The 26,113-nt window shown below is 41.2% G+C and overlaps 1 protein-coding gene across 1 annotated transcript; it reads right to left on the bottom strand.

Moving 5' to 3' along the window:
- Nucleotides 1-398: 398 nt before the first annotated feature.
- On the bottom strand, nucleotides 399-26,090 carry si:dkey-192p21.6 (uncharacterized protein LOC565246 homolog). Its single transcript, XM_034608376.1, has 18 exons — nucleotides 24,990-26,090; nucleotides 24,555-24,649; nucleotides 23,268-23,389; nucleotides 22,283-22,392; nucleotides 20,425-20,494; nucleotides 20,267-20,333; nucleotides 18,674-18,756; nucleotides 15,701-15,777; nucleotides 14,252-14,282; nucleotides 13,971-14,131; nucleotides 11,437-11,549; nucleotides 10,266-10,387; nucleotides 9,531-9,654; nucleotides 9,327-9,413; nucleotides 7,920-7,997; nucleotides 4,604-4,674; nucleotides 3,410-3,522; nucleotides 399-2,383 (listed from the first exon to the last, which is right to left on the bottom strand). Exons 1-18 carry the CDS (start codon nucleotides 25,090-25,092, stop codon nucleotides 2,202-2,204), a joined length of 1,809 nt encoding a protein of 602 aa, XP_034464267.1. The 5' UTR covers nucleotides 25,093-26,090; the 3' UTR covers nucleotides 399-2,201.
- Nucleotides 26,091-26,113: the final 23 nt, after the last annotated feature.

Consider the following 26,113-nt stretch of genomic DNA (forward strand, 5'->3'; position numbering starts at 1 on the left):
GAGTTTTTCTCTTCATTAATTTCCCTGCTTAACTTATAGAGCATTATATGGTTTAATCAGACTTATGAGTTTTGTCTACCTGCTGACCACTGTGAGACCAGCTCTGTGACTCTGTGGGACCTTTCCTCTTTCAGGTCTGACAGTGTCACAGAGGACGACGGCTGTTAAAGTGTGGGATCTGTTTGTGACTAGATAGCGTGTGGAGTGATGCATTGCTGCATCCCCGGGGCAGGACACCAGTCACTCACACAGAAATCGCTCCCCAATCAATGTCTCTGCATGGAGCACAAAAACACTGGAGTAGAGGATGACAGGGCTTCTCAGCAGGAAAAGAACATATCACCTACTCTGTATTGATATCTGCAGCCCCCATCTTTGGTTTAATTTGTCTTCTCTTTTCATCATAGGACTTAAAAATCCTTAGCTTTTACATTCATGATGAATATGTAATACTGTGCTGTAAATAGATTTATCTATAACTGTGTTCAGTAAAACGCTGTATATCCATTTCAAATAAAGCTGTTGCTTTATCCTCCAATAAAAGGTCCAATAGTTGTTGCTTGCTTGAAGATATCAAGTTGTATTTATGTGTTATGTTAATACATTTGTAATAAATGATCTGATGAGCAGATACTGTACTCAGATGTTCACTTACTCTATAGCAGGGCAAATATAATGCTGATTGCTGCATCAGGGGAGAAAGCTGGGATCATTATGAGAATATAAGAAGGCGAGTGGTCAGCATGAGCACATTGTATCTGGGATAAAGTTTCCATATGACAGACCATAGGTATCGTGAGACATATGCTCAGTAGGAATCAATAAAGGCAAGGAAGTGTGGTATGTGGGACCACAGTGGTGTCTTATGGGCTTTTTTTCTGACAAAGCTATAGAGCGACAAGACATTCAGAGGCCAGCAGGATGACATTAGCAGAAATTCAATCTGAAACATAAGAAGAATATTCATTACCTCCACAGTCTAGACATTCAGATTTGGACCTTTTTGATCTTTAATAGCAGCTGCTTTTGATGTTCTGTGCTCATAGTGCTTTTGCAGTTACTGTACGTCACTGTGAATGAGTCAGCTAAATGCTAATATTTAGATTAAAGCTTCATCATCGCACGCAAATACACAGAAGATATCTTTAGCCCTCGGTGGTGAGTCTGTATCGATTTCATTTTAATCCCATGAAGAAGCATTAATGTGTTTCCATCGCGGGCGCAGGAGTTTAGGAGAGCAGTAATGGATTCGGAGTCTGGTTCAAGACGGAAGGAGGCACCTAGCGGCATTCCAACAACAACGTCTGCTCGTAAGACAGTTACCGAAACCACTACACCGTGTTACGCAAGGTTCTTAGAGCCTCGGAGGCGTGAGTAATTCGATTTTACTGTGGAAGAGAAGCACGACACTGTGTCATTTAATTAACTAGATGGTCATTTCATGATGTACACACAACCTGACCTGATGTTGAGAGCACACCGATCTGATCATACACACATTCTACACATATATATAAATAAATCAACAAGCCTGTCAACCATGTGAGAATAATATAGTTTGAGTCTGAGGATTAACTCTGTTTCAGTAGTTTAGTATTGAATGGGTAAAATGTCAAAAGGGCTCAGGCTCTTTGAGGGGGCTCGCCTCCAGATGAATTGGATTCAAGTCATTTCCCTGATTTTCTAATACAATGAGTGTGAGAGGTTTCAGTCCCATTAATGACTGTGAGTTGTGCATCTTGACCCCCATTAAAGTATTGTCACCTGGACGGCAGATGGTACATCCCCCCGACACACTCGCACACACAAACACACATAAGGGGGAGAAGTGCCCATGGCAACAGTCTCATAATGGTCGGGCTGGTGTGTAGTGGAATCACTCGGCCTAATTTGTTAAGTACCACCTCAGTATATTTTATGTAATCAGTGTATTCAGTGGCATCAAATAAAACCTCAGCTGCCCACCCTGACACTGGATCACTGGATCCTCTTCTTTAGAACCAGGGTGTTGTTTTAATGGGTTTCATGGATGTTTACCCTCTTTCCACTGTGCTACAGCTTGTGTTTGATAAATAAAAACCTTTTCTTTGCTGCTTAATTCATCAGCTGACTTGGACATTAGCATCAGTAGGCTTGATTTACATGTATATGTATCACTGAAGAGGAAACAGTTAACTGTAAAGATAACGGTGTCATTCTGTTTATATTTTCAGGAAGAAATTCTTCCTGTAGAGCAGGTAGGCAATGAGCACCCACAGCGCGGTCCCCCACAGGCTTTGGAAGAGCCACTCCCAGTGGCTCTGCTGGAAGTGCATCTCCCAGCTGAACGGGAAGTAGAAACCCAGGAGAGAGTGGCCGACGTACACAAAGATGGAGTTCATCCCTGAGGAGGGGAGGATAAGAAATAAATACAAGTTGTTGTTGTTTAACAGGACCTGCATTAAGCCTTAGAAGTCTACAATTATGTTAGTCTCATTAGACAGAAATGACCACATACTAATGACATGCTTACTGCTCTTAGATCAGTTTGTGCTCAGTAAAAGCATAAAAAGCAAACAATGTTTTTAATGTATCGGTGAAACATAGAAAATGTCAGGCAGGTCAAAAGTGAGCAATGAGGCCTCAGACTCCAGAAGGTTAACATTTGGATATTTTTGCCATTTAATGGCAGTGGAAACACGACACACTGACATTTTGTTAGTTGATATGATTATTTACACATCCAATGGATTCACAAATTAGCAAAGTTAGCTTGAATTTGAAATCATGTTTCAATATTTGTTCCTCTGTTCCACCAAGGAGAACATTTGGATTTTAAGATGCTAAATGTTTCATTATGTTCACCACCTATCGTCACTAACTTTGGCTGTGGGGTGGTACTGCTTTAGTGAAAACAGTTGGAAACCTGTATATGGAAACAGCATTGATGAGAGGTTTAAGACTTAATAGAACATTAAAGTTAAAATGCTCAATAGAGCTGCAGAGTTGGGAAATGTAATAATAATAATAATAATTATAATAATAGAAACCCTTTATCTGTATCGCACCTTTCAAAACAGCCATTACAAGGTGCTACACAAATAAAAGCAATAAAAGGCAAAATAATACAATAATACGATAGCATTTAAAATCACCAATAAAAAAAGAATCAACAAACAATATGATACAAATGTAATATCAAGAACAACAAATAAAACAAAACGTTAATGGCAAAAGTAAAGGATTCAGGTGGATTCATCACTACAAGGAGTCTTGTGATTCATTGTAAGTATAAAAGTATAGATTATAGCTACTTTAAGAAGTTAGATGCACTTTGTTGACTTGAGCTGAAGGTGTGTGATCGTGTGCCCATCATGATTTATTCACCAGGAAGAGACATTGAGCTCTGTGATGTGTGAACAAATGTTACCTGGGTATATGAACGGCTGTCCGCCCCACCAGCCCTTGATGTCACTGACAAAGTACATGGCCGCCAGCAGCAGGAAGGAGAAACAGCCCAAGCATGTCACATAGGACAACGACCTGGAGAAACAGACCATCAGAGATACTTTAGAGCAACATCCAGTATTTTACATTTGGGCGTAACTAAAATGTTTGTAGCACGATGTGAACAAGCGTGTAAAGACACTGAGTCTATCAATCCTGTGCTGCAGATAAATAACACCCGGGGCTCTCCAGCCAAACCAGCATACTGCAGGACAGTTTCTTGGATTGGTCCAAAGCATCAGCAGTGGATCCTTGGCACGTGCCCCGTGGAGCCGTGCCAGCCAGCCATGTCCCTGTCTGTTCTTAAGTGCAAGAATGTTTGATGTAATATCATCTAATGTAAAATGGCGGCCTCCCACAGCCTCCTTTCACTGGACTTTTTTTAAAAATCTCAGCTGAAGTGGGGCCAAAAAGGACTCTTGGCTGCGAGTTAATTACTTCTAGACATCCAGGCAGGGACTCATACTCAAGAGCTCAATAACCTGTGCATGATGAACTGCCTATAAAAGCCAGTCAGGTAATGGCAAGGGATGAGCGCAGTGTTAGCAGCGGGCCCTGTGGAAAATCATGAAGAATTTGCTTACACATCACAGATGAAGTGGTATTCTTCTGCCTCAAACATTAAAATGATTCACATCATATGTGTGGAAGGTGGAACCACAGCAGAGGTCATAAACTAATCTACGTCTGAAGTAGTAATTGCTCTGTATTTCATGCCAAAGCTTTACAAACATTTATCAAGATGGCGTGCCTTGTTTTTTCATTTAGAAAAAAAAAAAAAGGCGTATGATGGTTTGGGAGCAGTTAGACAGCTCTGTGATTATATGGACGCTTTTCCCAGATCCCATCAGCCGGGGCTGCTGAAATGTGTAGTGAGTGCTTCTGGGGAAGAGAGGATAAAGCCTCCTTAAGCCTGCTGGCTGTAAGGAAGAGCGATCATGTCGGGAGGATGTATGATCGCTTCAACTCACACTCCCAACAGATTATTTACAGTAGTAGCTGTTGTAAGAGGTAAGTAAACGTGTGTTTTAGCAGCCTTGATTTGTGCACTTTTGGAAGCCCATCCTTTCTTTTGTGAGGAAAAGTGGCTGGATTTAAAGGGTCAGGAAGCACTTACCAAAGGTTTTTATTGACAGGTATAAATCCTCCGTCTCGCGTGCACTTAGAAAGGATGGCAGCGGAGATTCCCTGAGGGTGGAAATGAAACAGATTTCAAATCGATGGAGGGCGATAAAGCAAGCCGTATTGGGCAGCTAAAACACGAGGCAACAGAATCAAGCGAGTGCGGCAGATTAACCGATTATCTGAGAGTCAGGTGACCACGGCCCATCAAGATACACACACACACAACACCGAGCTCCAAACTATTTCATCACCTACACTGGGACGTTATGCTCCTCAGAGATTCATCAGCATAGAATTAGACCCATTTGGAGCCCAGTTGACCCTGGAGTCATAATAACCACAATATACATGCAAGTGATCTGATGAACTCTACATCAATAAAAAGTGTTTATTGTCTCATCTATTTACCTTTACGTATGATTTAGATACTTGAAACATTTTTGCGCTCGCGAGAGAAACCCGGGGCACTGGATCAGAAACCAACGCTCGTTAGGTGGATATCCATCATGTGTATAGATGACAGAATCGATGGTGTGGAAATAGCCTAGCCGAGCTGGATTAAGTCTCCAGGCTATCCAGGCAGCAGGATGTGGGATGGGGCTGGTATGTGGGGCAATCGCTCAATTCCAATCTCTCACTTCTGGAGCCTGATCGTTGGACTTTAATTAACAAGGGCTGTTGTTTATTAGGGAAGAAGATGCATGGCCGCTCCCATAATATCAACTCAGTGAGCTCTGGTGTAAGACCTTCACTGTGTCAACACTTTCTGGTACTTTTGTGCAGATTCTCCTGTGGATAACACCAATGCTGTGGTTGGGTGCGTACAGAAAATGAGCTCCCTCCTCCTCCTCCGCCGAGGAGACCCGCTAATGTCAAGAGCACATGTCTGAAACAAGGGGTGGTTCGGCTCGGCTTCCTGCCTCCCCTCCGAGCCCAGATCGAATTTAGAGGAGTCAATATCAGGAACAGGCCAATCACGAAAACTAATTTTGCTTTCTGTTTTGGTGAAAACACTTTGTGGGACTAAGAATAGATTCAGCCGCTGAGATTAAGGAGGAAGCAAAAACGAGCAGAACACATGGGACGATTATATGCTGTGTTTACGTTTTACACAGGTCTGGATCTGTTCCCAGAATCAATACAAACAGGCTGCTCTCTCTGTCAACCATTTATTTTTTCTATTTTCTTTATTTCAGTCAACCAGGATTTCAAGTCCCTGTATTGATCCATTACTAAACACAGCATGATCCTGGATATATATCGTCTCCAACACCATAATCTCGAGTACAGCATCTGAATCCTCTCTGTAGCACTGACTGGTGAACTGTGAGATATTGTGGAAAAAAACATTAAAGCCTAATGTTTATTTATTTAGTCATGTGTTACTTTATCACTCGTTGCCTCTGGGAGAGGCCAAATGGATCTAATTTATTTCACCTCCCTCCAGCCTCTCGCTCCACAATAATAGTCAGCAAGATTCAAGACCAGGAGAAATAATGGAGGAGATTTGTCATTTAAGAACGGAGGTTAATGATATTAAACTCAACAGTAGAATTTCAATTGATTTTTATTAAATGAGCAGGATTCTTTCCTTTTCATTTATTGCCATCATCATACCCTTTTTAAAATAAAATAAAATAAAATAAAATAAAATAAAATAAAATAAAATAAAATAAAATAAAATAAAATAAAATAAAATAAAATAAAACACCAGTATATTAGCACTACGAGCCTGCTGACCTTAATGTTTAGCTCAACATGGCTGCAGACTGTTGACTTGCTTTCCTCCATGTTAAAGCTACCGAGGACCCATTGTTATTGTGAGCCTGTAAATCTCATTCCCATGGTGAATGTGGGGTAAACAAATAAAATTTGACTTGACCTGACAAACTCAACTCTTTGATGATGTAATGATGAGACAGCATTTATAAAAAACTTTATTGGTTCCTTCAGCATGTTTCAAACTCTAATATACTGATGTTTAGTGCTTATAGTCCAATAAATAAATAAATCCATTTTAGTTGAAGTACACGTACCAGACTGATGAACTCTGAAATCTGAATCTAAAAATTAAAACTTACAGAAAAGCCACAGTCGTATACATCAACCAGAACTTAAAGCTAATGAGATATATCTGTTTCTGCATGTTTTCCTCTGGCTGCGACCACTGGCCTCTTCTTTTCATCCTGCACCGTTTTGATTTCCAAGGCCGTGTGATGCAGCCAGCTCCTGCAGCTCCATCATCGCTCCAGGTCACAGGGCTGCCCGTTCAGGATGTCTGCCTCCACAGCACGGAGGCTCCTACTAACCCCGTTTTGCAAACAAGCTACATCTCTGCAGCGTGTCACTGTGTGTGTGTGTGTGTGTGTGTGTGTGTGTGTGTGTGTGTGTGTGTGTGTGTGTGTGTGTGTGTGTGTGTGTGTGTGTGTGTGTGTGTGTGTGTGTGTGTGTGTGTGTGTGTGTAAAAGCAGTGGCCAGGCACAGTTCGGCAAAGTCTGGCTTTTCCTCATGGATGACTGTCAGTCTCGTTAGAGCGAACTAACAGCCTCCTGTCGCAGGTTTAGAAATGCAAAATGGGCCATCTCGTCTAACACTCTGCGGCTCCCTGTGGGACGCGATGCCCCTCTATACAAATAAAGGAGCCAGCTTGCTTCTCTTTGTGTTTTTGGGACCACCCAGAATGAGCACCAATCCAAAACAAATATGACTTGAAATGCTATCCAAGCTGATTTTTTACAAGATTTATCCTTTCATTTTAGTTTTGAAGAACTTGAATCTGTTTCTGATATACTGCATTAACAAAACAGTCATGTATAAGAACTGTAAATGTTTGAGCGCAGGAACAGTATATTAATTGATCATGTTTTTTATTAGATGTGTGTACTGACTGCTGAAGTCTGTAAGTAATATGCACAACTCCTCGGATCTAAAACCACATGTGAGGTACAGACAACAACGGGAAACAGTGCGTATCCCCCCGAGGCGCTGGATACCCTTGTCTGCCCGGAAACACAGCCACACATGGATGTTGTTTAATTGTACGGAGATCGCACACATGTCCTCTCCTAAGTCCTGCTAATGAATGGCTTTGGCGGCTATGACTAATACCCGAGTGGCTGGAAAACACATTGGCGAGTTTACCTGCGAGGCAAAGTCTAACAGCAAGCCCCATGTAAGTGCTCCGCTGTGTGTGTGTGAGTCATAGAAGCAGGACGATGTTTTAAGAGATTTGTTGTCTCGGTTGCAAATTATCAATTGACCTTTACACTCATTTACTGTGTCTTAAACCTCTGTTTGCTGTTACCTACCAGGATGACGGCCCACACGAGAAATCGACAGAGGATTTGGACGTTTCTCCCCTTGTAGAAAATGATGATGTTCCCAGCCTGTGGAGAAGGAAGCAGAGATAAACAGATAGAACTCAGTCAATCATACAGTTAGTGAGAAATACCATGTAAACACCATCAACACGGTGCGTCAGTGTATTTGGCTTTCGGTAACCAAATAGGCCTGAGATGTAGGTGTCAATATTGTGTCCCTGGCCCAGCGGTCATATTTCTCCTATCCAGCCGAGCCAGATGTTTGGTCTGAGTCATCCACGCCCTCTGATTAATTTGGTGATGATAAATATGTTTCAGCCGAGGACATTAGCATGAGCAAACACAGAGGAGGGCGGCGGACACCTGGCGTGTCGTCTAAGACCCGCTGACTGAAGGGCTCAGAGCCAACCGCCCACGGGGAATTGAACTATGTGGCTGCTCTTGCTTGGCAACGTCCCACAACACAAATGGTTATAAGTGACAGTGTCGCCATCGCAGACTCAGGTCTAAAGACCAAAAGCTCTCTCCTCGCTTCCTGACATCATTTTGTCAATAAACGACGGCAGCTGTGCACTTATAATTAGGCGGCAAAGAGTCTTTCACGTAACCTTCATTTAAGTACAGAGAAATTTACAACTCTTGGGGGGTGTTTATTAACCTACTAAGACAAGGTTATCAGAAAAGAACATCCCTAATTATCTTGGTAAATAAGCTGTTCTAGAAATGTATCCTTTTAATTTACAAATATGTATCAAATGGTGGCGTCATTAAAAGAAATTAACTTTAACATCACGGCTGAACGTGCTGCTGGAGTGTTATCACCTAAACAGCTGATTGAATCTTTGTGAAAACCTTCACTGGGCAAGTGTGGATTAATTTGAATAAAGGGGGCTCTCAGCCAATCAGTTGCCAGCATTCTAAAGGGGCAGTTCACCAAAATCATTTCCCAGAAACCATATTACTTCCTGGCAGCACTTGTTATTGGAATTTATTTTGTTTTAACACTTAGTTCCTGTAAAGACATCTGTGGTTTATCGGGTTTGTGCATCACAATGTCGTTCACAGATTTATATTGAGGTAGTGCCAGAGGTTTCAGAGACATGTATCACAAAATGTCATCAAAACTATCTGCAAGCCAATAGGGAAGAATGGAAAAATGTTGTATTTTGTGGTTTGGTAGAATTGACATCAAAGTCAGCCTTCACATTTAAAGAGTAAGCTCAACTATATTTGCAAAATAACGTGTGAGGAAAAACATGTCTTCTATTCTGAGCAAACGGAAATTTGGAACTAAACCATGACAACAGAATAATATGTGCTCCCCTAAAAACCGACAGGATGCAAGAATCAACACTAATTGACTCATAGAAGAGAAATACATGATCGGCCCAATACCTGCATCCCCAGGAATCCCATGACGATGGAGTTGATTGTACCCAGAACCCCCTCTGGGTCAAAGGGCTGTGTGGTCTGATACAATTCCTGGAAGTAGAAAAGTAAAAAAGAAGAGGCAAAGATTGATTTGATGGTTTCACTTCCACCTGCAAGGTTTACTGATGGATAGATAAGGTAATGAATGGTGTGTGGTAAAGATCTTACTTTGCACGTGGGGTATCTGTACATGTTATCACCAAACATCAGCCTATCAATGTGTCCTGCAGCGCCTCCAGTGCAGTTTGGGTAAAGACCATTATCACCGATTCCACCAGCTCCCAAGTACCCTCTGATAACAAACAGGAGTGTGGTCATGATTAGTGTAGAACAAGAAATTGCATATTTCTCATACAGTCTTTAAATAAACAACAAAGGACTGAAAATTTCAAAAAGAGCCTACACTGAATTTTAAGATCAAAGAAATGCAGGTAGGATGGTCCTGAGGCAGTTTTTATGTCTAATTCTGGCAATTATCACCTCTTGTTTTTAATCTTTGTATGAGGTTTGTGTTCACCATGAAACTCTCACGTGCCACTAAAACAATAACAAAAACAATCAGATGTGAAAAAGCTGTGGGGAAAGTGTTACTATTTATAGGATGCCATGCTGGGTCACAGAAATGGGAAAAAAACACAAAAAGCTGCACTGAGCAGAAGACACAGAGCGAGGAAGATGGATCCTCTGCCTCCACTCCTCTTATTGCACATGACAGACTGAGATTGCCTAATTATGCCCTCTGAAGCATCCACCACGGGCCCATAAATCATGGCAGCAACACAAGGTGTGCACACAAACACCTCTGCTGCCGCCCCAACTGTAGATTATCTCAGCAGGGACAGGTGGAGGGAATTCACACATTTAGCATTAGTGCATTAATGAGCAGACTGGACTTGGACCTACGTGGGGCAGTTGGGCACAGGCATGAGGAAGGTGATGCACAGCCACAGAGTCTCCAGCAGGATTATTATCAGCCACTGGGGCCAATACAAGACCACATCCTGGATGGGGTTCCACCAGTGATGCTGTCACACACAAATCTTGTTAAGATACACTGTAAAAATAAAAAGGTTATTCACAGAAATCTACTGCATTGTTTTACTGTTTGTTTTAATAAAAAGTAAGATTAAATGTCAATAACAAACAGTAAATAGGGTTAGGAATCCTTTATCAATGTCAATGTTAAAATTGTTATTTGTTAATTGATATAATGGGAAATTATTGTATAGAAATTATTCAATTGCCTAATAGTCTTCTTAAATTACATTGAATTCTATGTAACAATACAAAAAAATACAAACCCTTTTCACCTATGGCTGAATGTTTGTATTTGTATTTCTATCTGTATTTTTTACAGACTATGTCACAAAACATAAAAAACAACACTGCAAATGAGCTTTTTAAAGGCATGCTAGCAGCATGCCTTTATACTGTCAGTCTTTCTGCAAGTCATTCATGACCTCCACCGAGTAGGTTATGTTTTGTCTGTCTCTAAGTAGGATTACATAAAAACTACATACAGATTTCCATACAACTTGTTGGAAGGATGGGACGTGGGCCATGGAAGAACCCATTCAATATTAGGGAATAATTCATCGATCTTGATGAAAAAATTCAGATGACACATATCTATCTAAGGAATTTGGTGCCACTTGATTTAATTCAAGGAGACTGTTGGGCCTCTCCTGAGAGACAATGAATTGGTTATACCCTGACTGTTCATCTAATGAAACCATCAGGTCATAATCTTCACTTATCCTGTGAAATATCTCAACATGCAGATGTAGCCCACTGACCATGCTGATTTTTTAACAGCAGTGTTATCAGATGAACGCTTCCTTTTGTCCAATAATTTGGTTAATGACCAAACCAATAATGGCTGAACCAATAATATAATACCTGCAACTCCATCAACATGTTAACCTGCTAGTTTGTTGATGCGTGTTCGCGTGCCGATGTTAGACTCTACATTAGTCTACGAGCCACAGTTCAACGTTGTTTCAAAGTTAGTTTTCCTCTGTGTCTTTCTTCTTTTGTGTCTAATGGTGAAATTGGACTTGACAGATCTGCTCACCGATGTCAGTGGGATTTCTCTCTGTCTCCAGAAAGTCTGCAGCAGAGACAGAACAAAGTAGGTGAAGCCCAGACGCTGCAGCACTCCAGGGATCCGCAGCCACGACCACGACACTAGAGCACAGCCAACAACACACAGCACGAACACTCACAACCGCACTGTGCAGCTTAACAGCGAAACAATGCACAAATGTGTCACACAAGGCATAAATACAACTCAACAGTGTGGAGTTATTACTGCTGATTTAATCAAATTGTAAATCAGGAATTTTAATGATGTTGAACACGAGAACATCCTCTCAATCATCCTACTATCACTGCTTCCTGAGCGAGGATGATGGACAGCAGGACACACATGTAAATGGTGTCAGGCTTCAGGATGTGAACATGTCAAGAAGGTGGGAGGCTGGTCAAAGATTCCCACTTATCTCTCAGTCTCGACAAATTAGGTCTGATTGGCTCGGCTACTGGTCCAGAGATTGATGGTTATCTACACATTAGTTAATTGAAAACCTCTTTGCCACGCAACGTGCCGTAATAACAATGCAGTCCCAATCATTGATCGGCTCAAATCAAATCAAATAAAAGGCGGAAATCTCTATTTTCACAGGAAAAGCGGAAGCTCTCACGGACGACACGTTTGTTAAATATGCAGGACACGACCCCCTCTGAGACAATTCACTGTGTCTGTCACTTCAATAAAAATCACAGGGAAAGGTGCAGTATTATAGTGAACCGCAGGAAGCCGTCACACCTTTTTAACACTATCTCTGATCAATGCCGTTTTGTTTGTGTGTGTGTGTGTGTGTGTGAAATTAAGCAATTTTTTTGACGTTCAATATCTTATAAGAAGTGAAAGCTCTGCTGTTTATTTCCCATCTCTGAGCACTTACAGTGATTGAATAAAATAATGATTCTTCTGGAAGTGAGCAGAACTGAGTAAAGCCATCTGACAGCAGTACAAACAGCAAAGGCAAAAACTTTTTGAAAAGTGTTTTTTCCTTTTAAGATCCAAACGTCCTCAAGGACAGTCTGGGTTTGAATTGGACTATTGGAAATCATTTTCATCTCATCTTTTCTCTTCTCTAACTTGTCACTGTCAGGCAAAGAATAAGCAAAGTCAGATGTTTTGAGATAAAATCTTGAAAACACAAGAAATAGAATATTTTTACATCTCAAAAACGCTATTACTTCTATTGAGTCTTTTCTAGCCTTACCACAATGTGTTTTTATGGTTTTAAATGGAATCTGCATAAATTAACCAAACCTTACTTACTATAATTTCCTAAACTCCCACAATAAGTTCACAAGTCGTGCTAAAACTTTGAGTTTGAACGTCCTTCATGCTGCTTTTATGATGATCAGGACATATAACCATAGTGTGATTTATTAGAAATGACTCATGCTTAATGTTAGAGGTTAACACTGAAATGGTTTAACATTGAGCTGATATGTCTCCATTCTCTTATTAGATCAAACCCTGCAACTGAACTGCCGAGGACGTCCTTGGAGACCGAGGGCAAAGCTGCAGTTTATGGTAAAAGTCCCGGTGCTGTTGTGAGCAGCTCCAGCAGCAGCAGCAGCCTCCACAGCAGCTGCATGGGGCTGAAGGGGTGTAACACTATCTGTTTATAATTGTCCATTACCACAGCGGTTGTTTTTGCTCAATCTGCCTCTGTTAAATGTCCCCTGGTGCTGGATTTTGAGACTGCACACACACAATAACAATATTTTTGTTAACCCTGTTACGCAGACGTCCACCCATGAAAGTCCATTAGCACTGGTGGGGGGCTAATGTGTGAGGGGCGCCCTGTGCATCCCCAGGTGAATGATGATACAGGGATTTTCTGGCTGCTTCCCCCGATTTTAAGCCCAACACAGCCCTGCAGCTGTGGCTCTTAACACAAATCTGGTTTGAAACACAATATCTTTAAATCAAGGCTCTTAGTGTTCTTCATAGTATGAACACAGCCAATATAAGATCTGTTATACTGCAAATAACAATTATTTTCTGCAGCTGCATCATCACTGGTGAAGAAACAGCTATTAGAAACTGCTATAATGATGTAGTGGACCGTTGCATTAGGGAAATGGCCACAAGGGCTGAGTACTTTTACTTTTTAAGTATACTTAAAAGCAACTACTTACATACTCAAGTAGAAAAGTTAATGCGGTACTTTTACTTGACTACATTTCTGTCTATCTATTTACTTAAGTAAACTGTTCCTCCACCACTGATTACAGATTGCTAAAAGAAATGTTGTCTTACAGAAGTTTTAATTATGTGATGTTATACAATATCACAGCTAATGCAGTTGGTTTAACATTTCAGATGATTCAAGTGCTTAAACAAAAGTAAAGTCTCTGCTCTCTGCTGGTGATTATGGTTGAAAGTACTGTACATGTAATACGTGGGTCTATTATCAGACATGCCAATTGGTTTTGATAATTTCCCCAGTACAGAACAAACTCATACACAAATCACGTTTTTGTTCCATTAACAAATACAGGATGTGCTGCATGGTGTGTACCTACGTGGTCCGTCTCTTGGTGAGTAGTTGAGGAAGCAGAAGCCGAGCATCAGGAGGACGGCGGTTCTCCAGGTGCTTTTGCGCAGCAGCTGGAGGCGGCTCACCCCTCTCCTGTGCATGGACCTGAAAGCCAAGACCACTGAGGTGCCAATCATGAACACAAACCTGGAAGAAACAAAAGTACGACGCTCTTAAAAAAAAAGAAGGTATATGGACAAAACTATGCATATTTGTGTATATTAAAATAGGACTGAAAATATCTTACAGTCCTCCTTTACAACCTACCACGGCATGACAAGGTCCGCCACAGTTAAACCTGCAACAAATCCAGAGACAAATGAATATCAATAGGCTCACAGATACTTGAGGTTGAGTTCAAAATTCTCTAATCCAGACAATCCAAAAGGACGAAAAGATGAATTAAGAACAAAGCTATGTCCTTAAAGTGCTGCTCCTGATATTAACTTTCCATTTCGAAAAGGTGTGATGAATAAATATCTTCAGTCCTGTGACAGTAGCGGCCCTGCAGCACAGAGAATTCATCAGTCAAACCACCCATGAAATCAATACACCCTTGTAGATGTGGTGAGGAGGCCATTATAAAATTTAAATTGGGAACACCCCTAAACGATGACATACATTTCATAAAAGTTACAGAGACATTTAGGTTTGTTTTTTTATTCACCTTTATTCACCCAGAGAAACAAAAGACCCAGCAACGGTCTCCCTCGATAGCAGGTGCCTTGCCCAATGGCACATAAAGACTGGTAAATGCAGCAGAGGAGTGTCACTCTGTCATAGCACCCTCCCATATTCTCCCAGCTGTCATTTAAACACTCATCCCTCCTCCTCTCTCCACCCTGGTTGTTCAAAACAATAAACGTCTATGGATCGCAGCTTTGATTTGGCTCGAATGAGGAATGGCGTCCTGTGTGTTTGATTTGAGACGATATTTATCATAATTAGTGACAACGGCTCAGAAAATGCAGCAGACATGATGAGGAGAGAGACGCCATTGAGCATTCATTTCATATCAGCCTTTGTGTGAAGAAGGCTTAGAAATATACACTGATACAGTGACCTGTCCGTTGTGTACCCTGTATCTCACCAATGTCAGCTAGAATTGACTATGCTCTGCTATGTTCTCACTACTTCCGCCTAAGATGTTTTCATCTGCATTTGTTTGTGTGTTAGTTAGCAGGATCACACAAAAAACATGTACCTTACCAAGACACGTATGGGTCAGGGAAGAACCTATTTCATTTTTGTGTCGATCCAAATCAGAAGGCAGATCCAGGATTTTTTTTTTTTCACTTCCTTTAACAAGAGGGCATTATGCCACATTTTTGTGAATTTTCCAAGATATAACTTAAAAAAAAAAGATATCTGTAGAGTGCTAATATCTATAATCAGCTCAAATATTGTGTAGATGATCCAGATTTTGTTGATCAAAGTAAGTATTTTTAGGGGTGATCTTTAGTCTGTCTAGACTTACTGTATGGTATCAAATATTCTTTTCAACTATATCGGAGCATTTATATTTTGTCTGTGTTTAATGTGTATGATTTCTGTGTACATGGTAGATGTATCTCATGCAATATATATATATATATATATATGCAATATGGTGATAAAGAGGCCAATCAGCCTTGGTGGAGGTGTGTGCTCCCCGTGTGCCCTTCTAGTTTTATTTTCTAAGTTTGTTTTTGTCCTAAGTGTATGACTTTACTCAACCATTCCATGGAGCATGTTGAAAGAACCAGTAGCCTCCTCCACCGTAGTTCACAAACACCATCACTGTCAGGGCAAATCTACAAAGACAGTACAATGAGTAAGCCATATTTAGTAAATCAGTAATAATGGGATTAACCTTCATGCACCAGCAAAGAGTAAATGAAGGAAAGGGTTGTCAAAGATACATTTTAAAAACGTGAAATGCATAATAGTTTTATAATATTTTCTAACCATCTTCTGAGTTTAAGGTAAAGAGGCACACTCCAAATGCAAGCTAATGCAATCTAAGCATTATGAATCACTCAGGAAATGAACACTTGTCCTCTGGATCTCCTCCATCAGAAGTGCTGACTAAAGCCTTTGCAGCTAATATATGATACACTTTATACTTTAGCACTGGCCACGGCTGCTGAAACACTGCACACGTGATGGAGTGCTCCACTGAATCAGACGCTGGAGGAAAATAAGGTGTTTGCGTTGCATGTAAGGAAAATGATCGGGTGCCATTACACAACACAAACTTGCAGGGGAATGTAAATGGAAGCACGGCGGATGCAGCTGGTTGCTCCGAAGCAGATTTCATCCTTTCGTCATCCTAAATACTTCAGGTTATGCGTCTGATTCATGTGTCTGATTCATGAAAAAAATCATAAGAGGGTCTTTAAGAGGCAAAACAAGATTAGTACAACCTCTAGGAACGAGATCGCCTGATAAGGTGCACTGTATCTGCCTCCTCTTGTTTTTCTGCCTAGATTAAATTAAGAGGTGCACCAGAGCCATTACTGCTCTTTTAGCCCCAACCTGCTGATACAAGATTTTAATCGGCCACTATCATCTCAAAAGGGGCTCTTTAAGTAGACTAGACCGTAGTGCATGTGTCCATGTGCTCTTTTTCTCTCTCTCCCTCCCTCACACACACACACACACACACACACACACACACACACACACACACACACACACACACACACACACACACACACACACACACACACACACATACGCAGGCTATCGTTTAATTTTTGACGAACATATCCATTAGTTGCCATAGTGACAAAGACAAAGGTTAAATCACTAGCCAGATGAGACCTGGTGAAAATCACTGCTGTATCGTGGCTTATTGGTCATCTTTTTGATTAAAACACTCTGGGTGCCTGATTTTGAATAAGAGCTCCATTATAAGCAGATTACATTAGCAATGCCACACATGTAAGCACACGTTTTACCTGCTAATTATGATTAAGGGGAGCTAAAAGGACTTAATTATTATGATGTTTACTGAGATCGATTTGTTTTATTTTGCAGCAAAGTTAATACACAAACAGATAATGTCCAGGCTGAAGCACCACAGGCGTGTTTTCTTGGTTCCTAATCAGGTTTGAGTGTTAAATATCCCTATAAAGCTCTCCATTGAACATTTGTCACTTCAGTAATAGACCTAATTCATGCCTGCATGATTTATAGTTAACAGATTACAGACGGACGTGTCTGTAATGCAGTGACAACTGGTTATGACTGACTGATTTGAATCCCTGCACACGTATTACCAATTAGAATATTAGCTGGGTACATTTCTGTTGCAAAATATCTGCAGAGTATTGAGTTACCTGCAGTGATGGACATATCAAGTACATGGACACCCAATCTAGTCAAAATAAATTACTACTGGAGTGGGTATACCAAGGTTCCTTTTTGTGGCCCAACATCAGAGCATATTTGAAACCGAATCGGAAAGAAAAACTTGGAGCTTAGTCAAAATAAGGCGCAGAATGAATCAGCCACCTGGTGTTAAATGCAATCCATTGTTTTGATGTAATAGTTGTTTCTTCTGTCGTATGGCACCACTAACTACTGACGGTGCGATTTTCGACAGTGAGGGGACCAGCAACAGGCTTTTAGCAAGGCGGCACAAGATTAAAATCCAGATCCTTTTAGAAAAATTAACTGCAACCCCACAGTTCTCTGTATATCATGTCAGCGGAGGCTGAGCAATGATCAGAAAAAAAAACTACCAGCTCACAAGAAAAGCCGTTTGCCTTCAGAAATGTCTCAGTATTTATGGCAGATGACTGATGGGTCTGCTTTCTGTAGAAAGTTGTTACTTATCAGGGGTATGGATCATAAGTCACAGAGCTGAGGAGGCACACACAGCGTTAACCCTGAGTGCTGAGTCACAGTGTGATTAAGTGTGTTGTCAGGTATGAGAATTTCCAATATTACCAATCAGGATATCAATATGCGACAAGTATTTGTAACCCTGGAGTGACATTTTGGCAAATAGGGTTGAACAGTGCTGCGGTAGCAAGTGCAAATAAAAGGAAAGGAAATTGAAATGCATCAATTCATGGAAACCCTGTTATGAACGTTTCCAACCAATTCAGTCCAAGGTAAATAAACTAAGTGGTATTTTGAATTGATCACATATGCACGGTGGTTTCAGGCAAGGTTTCGTCCAAAAGAAAGCCACAGATTGAGAAGACGCCAGTCGTCCCCTGGATCCTGCCTCTGTGCCGCTGGATTTCCTCTCGCTCTCCATTTTGGCAGGAGATCTATGACCGTGTGGATGTGTGCTGATATGTTGACGGTAATATTACATCAATTACTTGGCGAGGGGGAGGTCAAAGCCACACCAGCATCCTGTTTCCAGAGAGGCGTGCTTTGTGTCTACCCCCAGGCCACAATTAAGGCGAGCAGGGAGCCCAGATTCAATCACATGCATCACTCCTGTCCAACAGAAACACACTGTTCCAAACCCGAGAAGCACCGATATCACAAATCATGCCCAAAGCTATACTGCCTGATAACAAAAGCTTGGGGGAGCATGTGGCCAGACTGTGACCCCTGTAATTATTCGTTATGCCGGGCCTGTAGATGTTCATCATGCCTCAGACCACTCCAGAAAGAATTAGCATGTGAGCGAGCAGCATGTGGTGATGGACTGATAAATAGGTTGGTTGTTGATGGAGCACATACCCTCGGAAAGTGTCCAGTGAGCGCAGACGAGTTGGTTTGGCGTTGGTGGGGTTGTGTTCAGCTTCAGAAGAATGTGCTCCGTCCTGTAGAGACAAACATTGGTGAAATAATGTCATGACCTGATGATTTACCGACCATAATGCCTTATGTTAAACCTTTGTTGTTTCATCTTTCCTTTGTGTTCGCAGCTAATCTCTGTTAGCAGCTGTTAACCTTTTCAAAAATATGTTAAGCAGTCTTAATTGAATGTATGAGAGAGGCTATACAAATAAAGTTTATTATAATCATTATTATTATTATCATAATAATAAAATTATAACTCAAAAAGAACATAGGTCTGTCAAAATACCATTGTATCTATACTAGAGTACTACGTATTCCATGCAAATTTGCTAAGGGCAGAAATATCCCCCAAAAATATTACAGACTACAATTCTCTGTAACCTAGGTTTGCCACTATGAATGAGCCCTTTCTGGTTATATGTAGTATTCTAATCAAACATTAATACAAATCTATTGATTAGTGCTGATTTTCATTCTATTTTAATTACCCTCTTTTGTAGCACTGATTGATTATGATTAGATTCGATTTGAAGGATATTTGTTGCAGCTACAAAAAATCTAATGCAAAATCATTTTATAGATTTTATGTTACAGTGATTGTTCTGAGATGTAAAAATATTGACAAGAACAAAAGTCAAAATTGCCACATTGCTCATAACCCCTGAAAATCCTGTTGAGCCTCTCTATGTTCAGGGTCATTCTGTGTGCAGGGTGCTGGTGCCTCATTTCCCCCCCCCCCCCATCGCTGTGAAGGCAGCATTGAGATGGCTCTGGCCTGTTGCCCTCTCAGTTGGATTAGCCTGACTCACTGGCCCCTATGCAGCAGTTTAAAGAGCCAGAGCAGGAAGACACCCGCACTAATATGTTTTGATGGATCTGCTTGCCATAAAGACGGCATATGGGAGACCGAGGCATCTTGCTCGGAAGAATGAGAGGAGCCATTCATGCTCACCAAAAAACACACAGCAGTTCTTGCCATCAAGCAAGATGATTGGATGGACACAACGCTCTGCTCTATCGCTTGTATGTTAGTCTGCAGTACAACTGGCTCCGCTAACATTTGTATCAATCATTCCATTAGTGTCTCCCAAACGGCTGGAGTCTCTGAGCAATTTTGGTATGCATCTCAGGCTGCGGAGTTGGCCAACGAAAATAATTCTATTGGACCAAGGCAATGTTAATGTTAGATTGCAATAAAGCTTAAAGCCAGTCATTCTTCTGCAGAGGAAAAGAAAGATGGGGCAGTTATTTAGCATTGAGTTCCTATGAATGCTTTAAATTATGTAAAACAAAACAGGAATTTCAGGAATAATCAGATTAAACGAAAATTAAATAATCATATTGTGAGTTTAATCCTGCATCTTGAACAAATTTGCACGGCTGAGAAGAGACTACCACCTTAGGACTCATTTAATGAGAATCCTTTGATTGGTTTATGATTGATCTACATCTAATCAATCAAATCATGCATCTGTGTCATCTCACTGTGTGTATGAAGATATTAATCATCAGCGGTAGCGTTTTACTTACATTATCCACCGAGTACTGAGTGCATTGGCAGCATATGGTCTTAAAAAATATTGATGTACGACGCCTCCTGTAAAAAGGAAAAGTCTGGTGTGTCTGGTTCTGATGGGAGAGTAATGAGAGCTGAATCATTGTGGATGATGTGAAAAACACATGGGTACCTGTAGACGTAAGGTGCCGCAACGACCAAGAGAGCGATTATAGCCAGTGAGAGAGCTGAAACCACAAGAGCTGAGGGAACAGTAGAAAAAAAGCTCATGTTAACAAATGGAAGTTGTGTAATCAAACAGCTCGTCATAGCCTCTGTGTCTGGACGTCCATGCCTGGAGCTTTACATGTCTATCAGAATAGAATCCGACTGGGGATAAAAGGCCTGATAAACCAGTCCAAACTGCCGGCTGTACTCGCCTCCTGACTCCCCTGTGGGAATCAAACAGTGTCAAAGGGGATCCCTCAAGTGACAAAGAAGAGCCTAATGGAAACTCCTGGTCGATCCATCACCGGGCAATCACTGCGGGTAATCTAAGACTACGGTCATTTGAAAAGGAAAATGTAAGACTACACTGGGGTCCGGATGAAGAACTGTATGAGGGGCCACAAAAACAATGAATGGTTTTATTTGCAAAACAAATATAGACATTTTCCTTGATGATTAAGAACCAAAAACACATGTTCCTGTATCTGTATCACTACAGGCAGAAATATTAATAAAGATACTAATCAAGCTAAATACTACTTTTTTTGACCTCTTTCTTGCAAATAAAAAGTTGCACCATTATCTCTCACCCATCGGTCCCAACAGCATTGAAATAAAAATGAGACATTGGACAGCTGTGCTACTGATTATAAAACTATGACACATAGGCTCAGGAGATATCAATATGCTCTTCTTGCGTCAAAGAGGAAAACACAGGAGCAGCAGGTGCCGTGTTTGTCCTCAGTGGAAAAACAAACATAAAAAGATACCATTTAACCTAAGCTGAATCCACACTACGACATCCATCTCTGGTGTGTGCTCGTAAAAACACCATAAAGATCTCGACACGCGAAGTGAGACAGCACTAGATTCCTGCAACAGCCATGCTCCCTCTGTGAGTCAGAATACATAAAAGCAAATTAATGGACGGATTTGAAACAACCAGATCAAGTTCAGTTGGTCAATACGTTTGCTCAAGTCAAACACTTAATATGAGTCAATATCTTGGATTTTCTTAGAAATAATTAAGGCCCCCGGCAGGTGACTGTGGTTTGTGGTACAATGCAGAATACAGTACTAACGTGATTAAAGGCTGGATCTGATAGCGGCTGCACAGAAATACATTCGTGAAGAACACTGCGCCCAGAAAATGACCTCACGAAGGCCAGCGGCCAATCAATGAGAGACACTGAAGTAAACTTTGAAATTCCCTAGCAGGGCAACTCTAACCCGTCTGGAGCTGCTGACCAGACCATTACTTAAGCTGAGCAAGTCCTACAGGGAGTTTGTATAATCACCGGTCTGTGGAGCTAATGGAAGCTCATCATACTGTGAGGGGTGCAGTCACACTGACCATATATCTGCTGGGATAATGGCTACTTGGCCTTAAAAGTCTGATCTACAACATAATCTGCAATATTGTTAAGTAGAGTGTACATTATGGAGAGAGACGCTTTCAAAATCCCATTACGCCCTAATCCTTCCACACTCCCTAATGTATTACCCACAATCCCCCACTCGCGGAGCCAGGCCTTCAAAACAAACAAGAGAAGCTTCTCTTTTTATCCCTTTTCAAGAAACCGTGTCTTATTTGATCAATACACATCATGTCCCCAGAGATGGATGAGAGGTACTGCTCAGTGGACGAGGCCGAGCCGAGGGATTCTGCTCTTTGCTGACTCAATTAAGCAGAGAGCGGATCAAAAGGCTCGACCTGAGCGTGGAACCATGTTCTCTTACTGTCAGTGTGTCTCAACAGGGCAATCACATTCACTCTCCGTCAGTTCTTCATCTTGTATTCTTCATCAGTGTTGTGCACTTACGCAGGTATGCGTTGTTTGGTCTTTTGGCCACAGTGTGAGCACAGCTGGGATCTTCTGACATCTGGATCCAAACGGAGTAATGACCACCTTCTTCATACTTCTGACTCCACCTGCAACCCCAAAAAAAGTGAAAACCACTTAACAATGCAGGCTGCTTTTATTTGATCCCCTCTGAGATTGTGTATCCTCACATGAATACATTGTTCTTCCTATCTTTTGCCACACAGCTCGGCAGCACCACCTAGTGCCTTTGGACCCAAAGTGCTTCCCTAGGTCCTCCCACCATTTCCAGTTCCAGGTCCCCAAAACATGCATTACACGCTCATATTGATCCACTGTTCGGATGACATACTAGCTATCACTTGGAGTGTTATTTCAAAGGCAGAAGGGAATCAATAGCAGCACAGTCTGGTTAGAGACCTCAGCATTGATCTGAGAGGCCCCGGAGCAGGCCTCAGAGAGTGCCAGAAAAAGCACCATGCAGAAGGCCGTCATGTTGCAACTGAATCCCTGGCACCATGTTTATGGGTGACCCCCAAATGGAAAGCCTGGCCCCGGTATCCTGTCAGCGCTGCTTGTTTATAAATATGGCGACTGTCTCCTCCAGTTAACGTCCCCGCTGAGGTTTCCACAGCACGTGTGGCTTTAAAGCTTTAAAGAGCCCTTTTCATCAATACTGGAATGTCGGGTCTTATTAACCCCAAAAAGGCTCCTGATCGATTAGCGGAGAGGTGGTTTAAGGGAGGGCATCACTCAGGCCCAGAAAGCAGGTCAGGATTACTCCCCCAGCCCTGTAAATAATCACGCAGACTGCTGATGCCACCACACACTAGATTACGTCTGCAGACAAGAGCGATACACTCCCACAGGCCGGGTCTTTATGAGGAAACAGGGAACAAATCAGCAGTTTTACCTCTGTGGGCTGTAAATTAACAACTGGTTTCATCTCATTGATGCTTCTTGAGAATATTAAACTGGTTGTCACCTGCACAGAGTTGAGTTCCTGGCCTCTGGTTCCACCTGCACAGTCAGAGTGAATTTAGTGCTGATCACCACAGATGTATTGTTGTTGTTGAGTTTCACACTGGCCAGATGCTGGTACACACACTGAGGAGGAAAAAGAGGAGGAAAAACTGAGTTGAAACCAATAGAAATAACAATGGTCGACACGTGGTCAAGAGAAAAATGGGCATAATGAGTCTAGAGTGAGAAATAAGTATTCGGAAAAAGGATAAAAGATATATCTAACTTGTACATGTATACAGGTGCAAAAAGACAATGTGCAGAGCAGTATAAAGAGTATATTGAGCTGGGGAAGGCAACATTTGAAAAAGAGAAAATCTGCACCCCTAAAGCTCCCATTAAATTATTTATTTCTTAACTGGATGTGCCTGATGCATCCCATTTTTTATTATAAACAAAAATCTAGATGAGTCAAGAAAAAAAAAATAATAATAATAATTATGCAAATGTCCTCTTCAAACTTCAAAGTCATAAAATCTTTGCTTTTTCTTTGTAGAATAATGGGTTTTCCCTCCTCATGTCTCTAAAATCTCTCCAGCTCAAAAAATATTTAATGAAAGAAAAGATGCAAAGTCATTCCAAAACTTGTGGTAATGGCTCACAAGAAGTTTTAAATGATCACAGGCCAAAAAAGCTTGGGAATGACTGATGTAGTTGATGTTAGAAAAGCTGGTAACTTATAAAATGACTTACAAAAATGCAGAGAGATGGTAGATTTGATCATCCTTAAATCTACGGCTCTCACATCTTAAAAATCCATTTAAGTGGCTCTCTTCTGATTTTCTACATGAAAGTCTGTTTACTTGTTACAGAGCATATCTTTGTATAATTTATTTTGTGCGTCTGAAGGGAGCTTGATCAAATCGGACACATAAAACCAAATGGATTATCCCGACTTCTGACAAAATAAAACCTGCATTAAATACTGGACACACGAGGTTTGAATGTACATCTAACGAAAGTGCTGCTGCATTATGGGAAATGTAGCAGCGTTTTATAAGCTTAACTTATTGTCTGGATATCACATTTGGACCATTCATGTTTTCTTTTTGGTTTTAACGTCTCCGGAGCTCTATGGCCACTGGAGAGATTTGAGTGAGGAACATTAAATGTTGACTTCTTCAGTATGTGAGGGTTCTGTGGGCATCATACTGTAGAATATTGGCTTATCATGTGTTAGTAATCAGAGGAATATGTTGTCAGACAGACAGAGAGAGGAGAAAGGGAAGAGACAGTATAACTTCTTTACCTTGTAGCAGTAATCAGACGTGTAGAAAACCTGCACCTCTTCTTTCAGCTGGTTATGAAAAGTTAACAAAGCCTGGTCCATTCTCAGACTGGGCCCTGTAATGGTTTGATGATTTACAGCTGGCACACAAAGCTTTTTGAACATCATAAATATGAGATAGCAGAGTGTTTCCGATCACAATCACCATCATGATCCCAACACTGTCTCTGTGTTAATGACTGAGTGAGATCAAACATCTGAAACTTCCATTTTGTCATGATAAGATTTGAACTTTGATGACGAGAACCAAACACTGACATGAGATGCTCGAAAGAACACGGATACTTTTTGGTTTGAAAAAGAGGCTTCTCCTGCTAGAATCATATGTAAACAATCACATTATTAACAACAACAGACTGAGCCACATCCACCACAGATGAATCACACGAGACTCACCTGAACTGACGTATCGTCCAGAGCTGCTGCCTGCAAGGAGTAATAAAGTCAGACTTGTTTGTAGCAGTATCCTGAGCTCCTTCATGGTGCTGCCTGAAAACATGACCAGTCACTGCTCATCTTTATAACTCCTACACCACTATAACAAGCGGTCAAAGGGCAAAACCTAGAGGGCATGGTTCTTATTAACCAGGGCTGGCGGATGGGGCCAACAATTATATCAAGATTAAGATGTTTGTCGATATCGATAATTATCAGGATAAATGTCACATTGTTATTGTTTCTTATAAGTTTAAAGAGCTAAAACATTTGAGAAATCAGAGGTAGATCAATGATGTGTTATACCTCCTCACTGGGTTTATACAATGCATAAGCAATATATAAAACAAGAATGATTGATAGCTTGTCCTAACTTTTTTATAAGTGCAAATGTGTGTGTGTGTGTGTGTGTGTGTGTGTGTGTGTGTGTGTGTGTGTGTGTGTGTGTTAGTGTAGAGGTCAGACATAGTTTGCCCAGGAGGAAGAGCGGGCCATCCACTACCTAGAGAGTCGGTAGTTTGATCCCAGTCACCCCCATTCTGTGTGCAGAAGTGTTCTTGGGCAAGATACCGAACTGAAAGAGAGAATGGTGCACATAGATACTGTATACATGTGTGTGTGTGAATGGGTAAATGGTAAAAACTGTACTATAGAAAAGTTCTATATGAAATACAGACCATTTACATTTCCAAGCACAATTCCTCCAACCTAAGGGCTGCTTTTCTTTTCTAACCAAAACACTAGTACGCAGCAATCTCATTTCCTCATCCAGTCAACTGTTAAACGCTGAGCACTTGTCACATCCTCTCCCCTCCTCATTTAATTAAGCAGTTCATTTCCCTGAGCGCTCGATGAGACAGATGAGTTCACCGGGCCAATCTCTCAGGAGCACCTCATTAACCTTTGACATGAACTCTGCTGGAGAGCAGCGCTCACTTTTAAATCTGCTGTCCTGCTAAACAGAGACATTCATTTTATAGTGGACTATGACTGGGAAGTTTAAGTTCATGTGTACGCACAATATGAGATAGATTGTTAAAGAGGTGTCTTTATCCTTTCATACACAAAGGCCAGTGCAACTGTGT

Source organism: Hippoglossus hippoglossus, chromosome 15 (genome assembly GCF_009819705.1).
Source record: "Hippoglossus hippoglossus isolate fHipHip1 chromosome 15, fHipHip1.pri, whole genome shotgun sequence".
Classification (NCBI taxonomy): domain Eukaryota; kingdom Metazoa; phylum Chordata; class Actinopteri; order Pleuronectiformes; family Pleuronectidae; genus Hippoglossus; species Hippoglossus hippoglossus.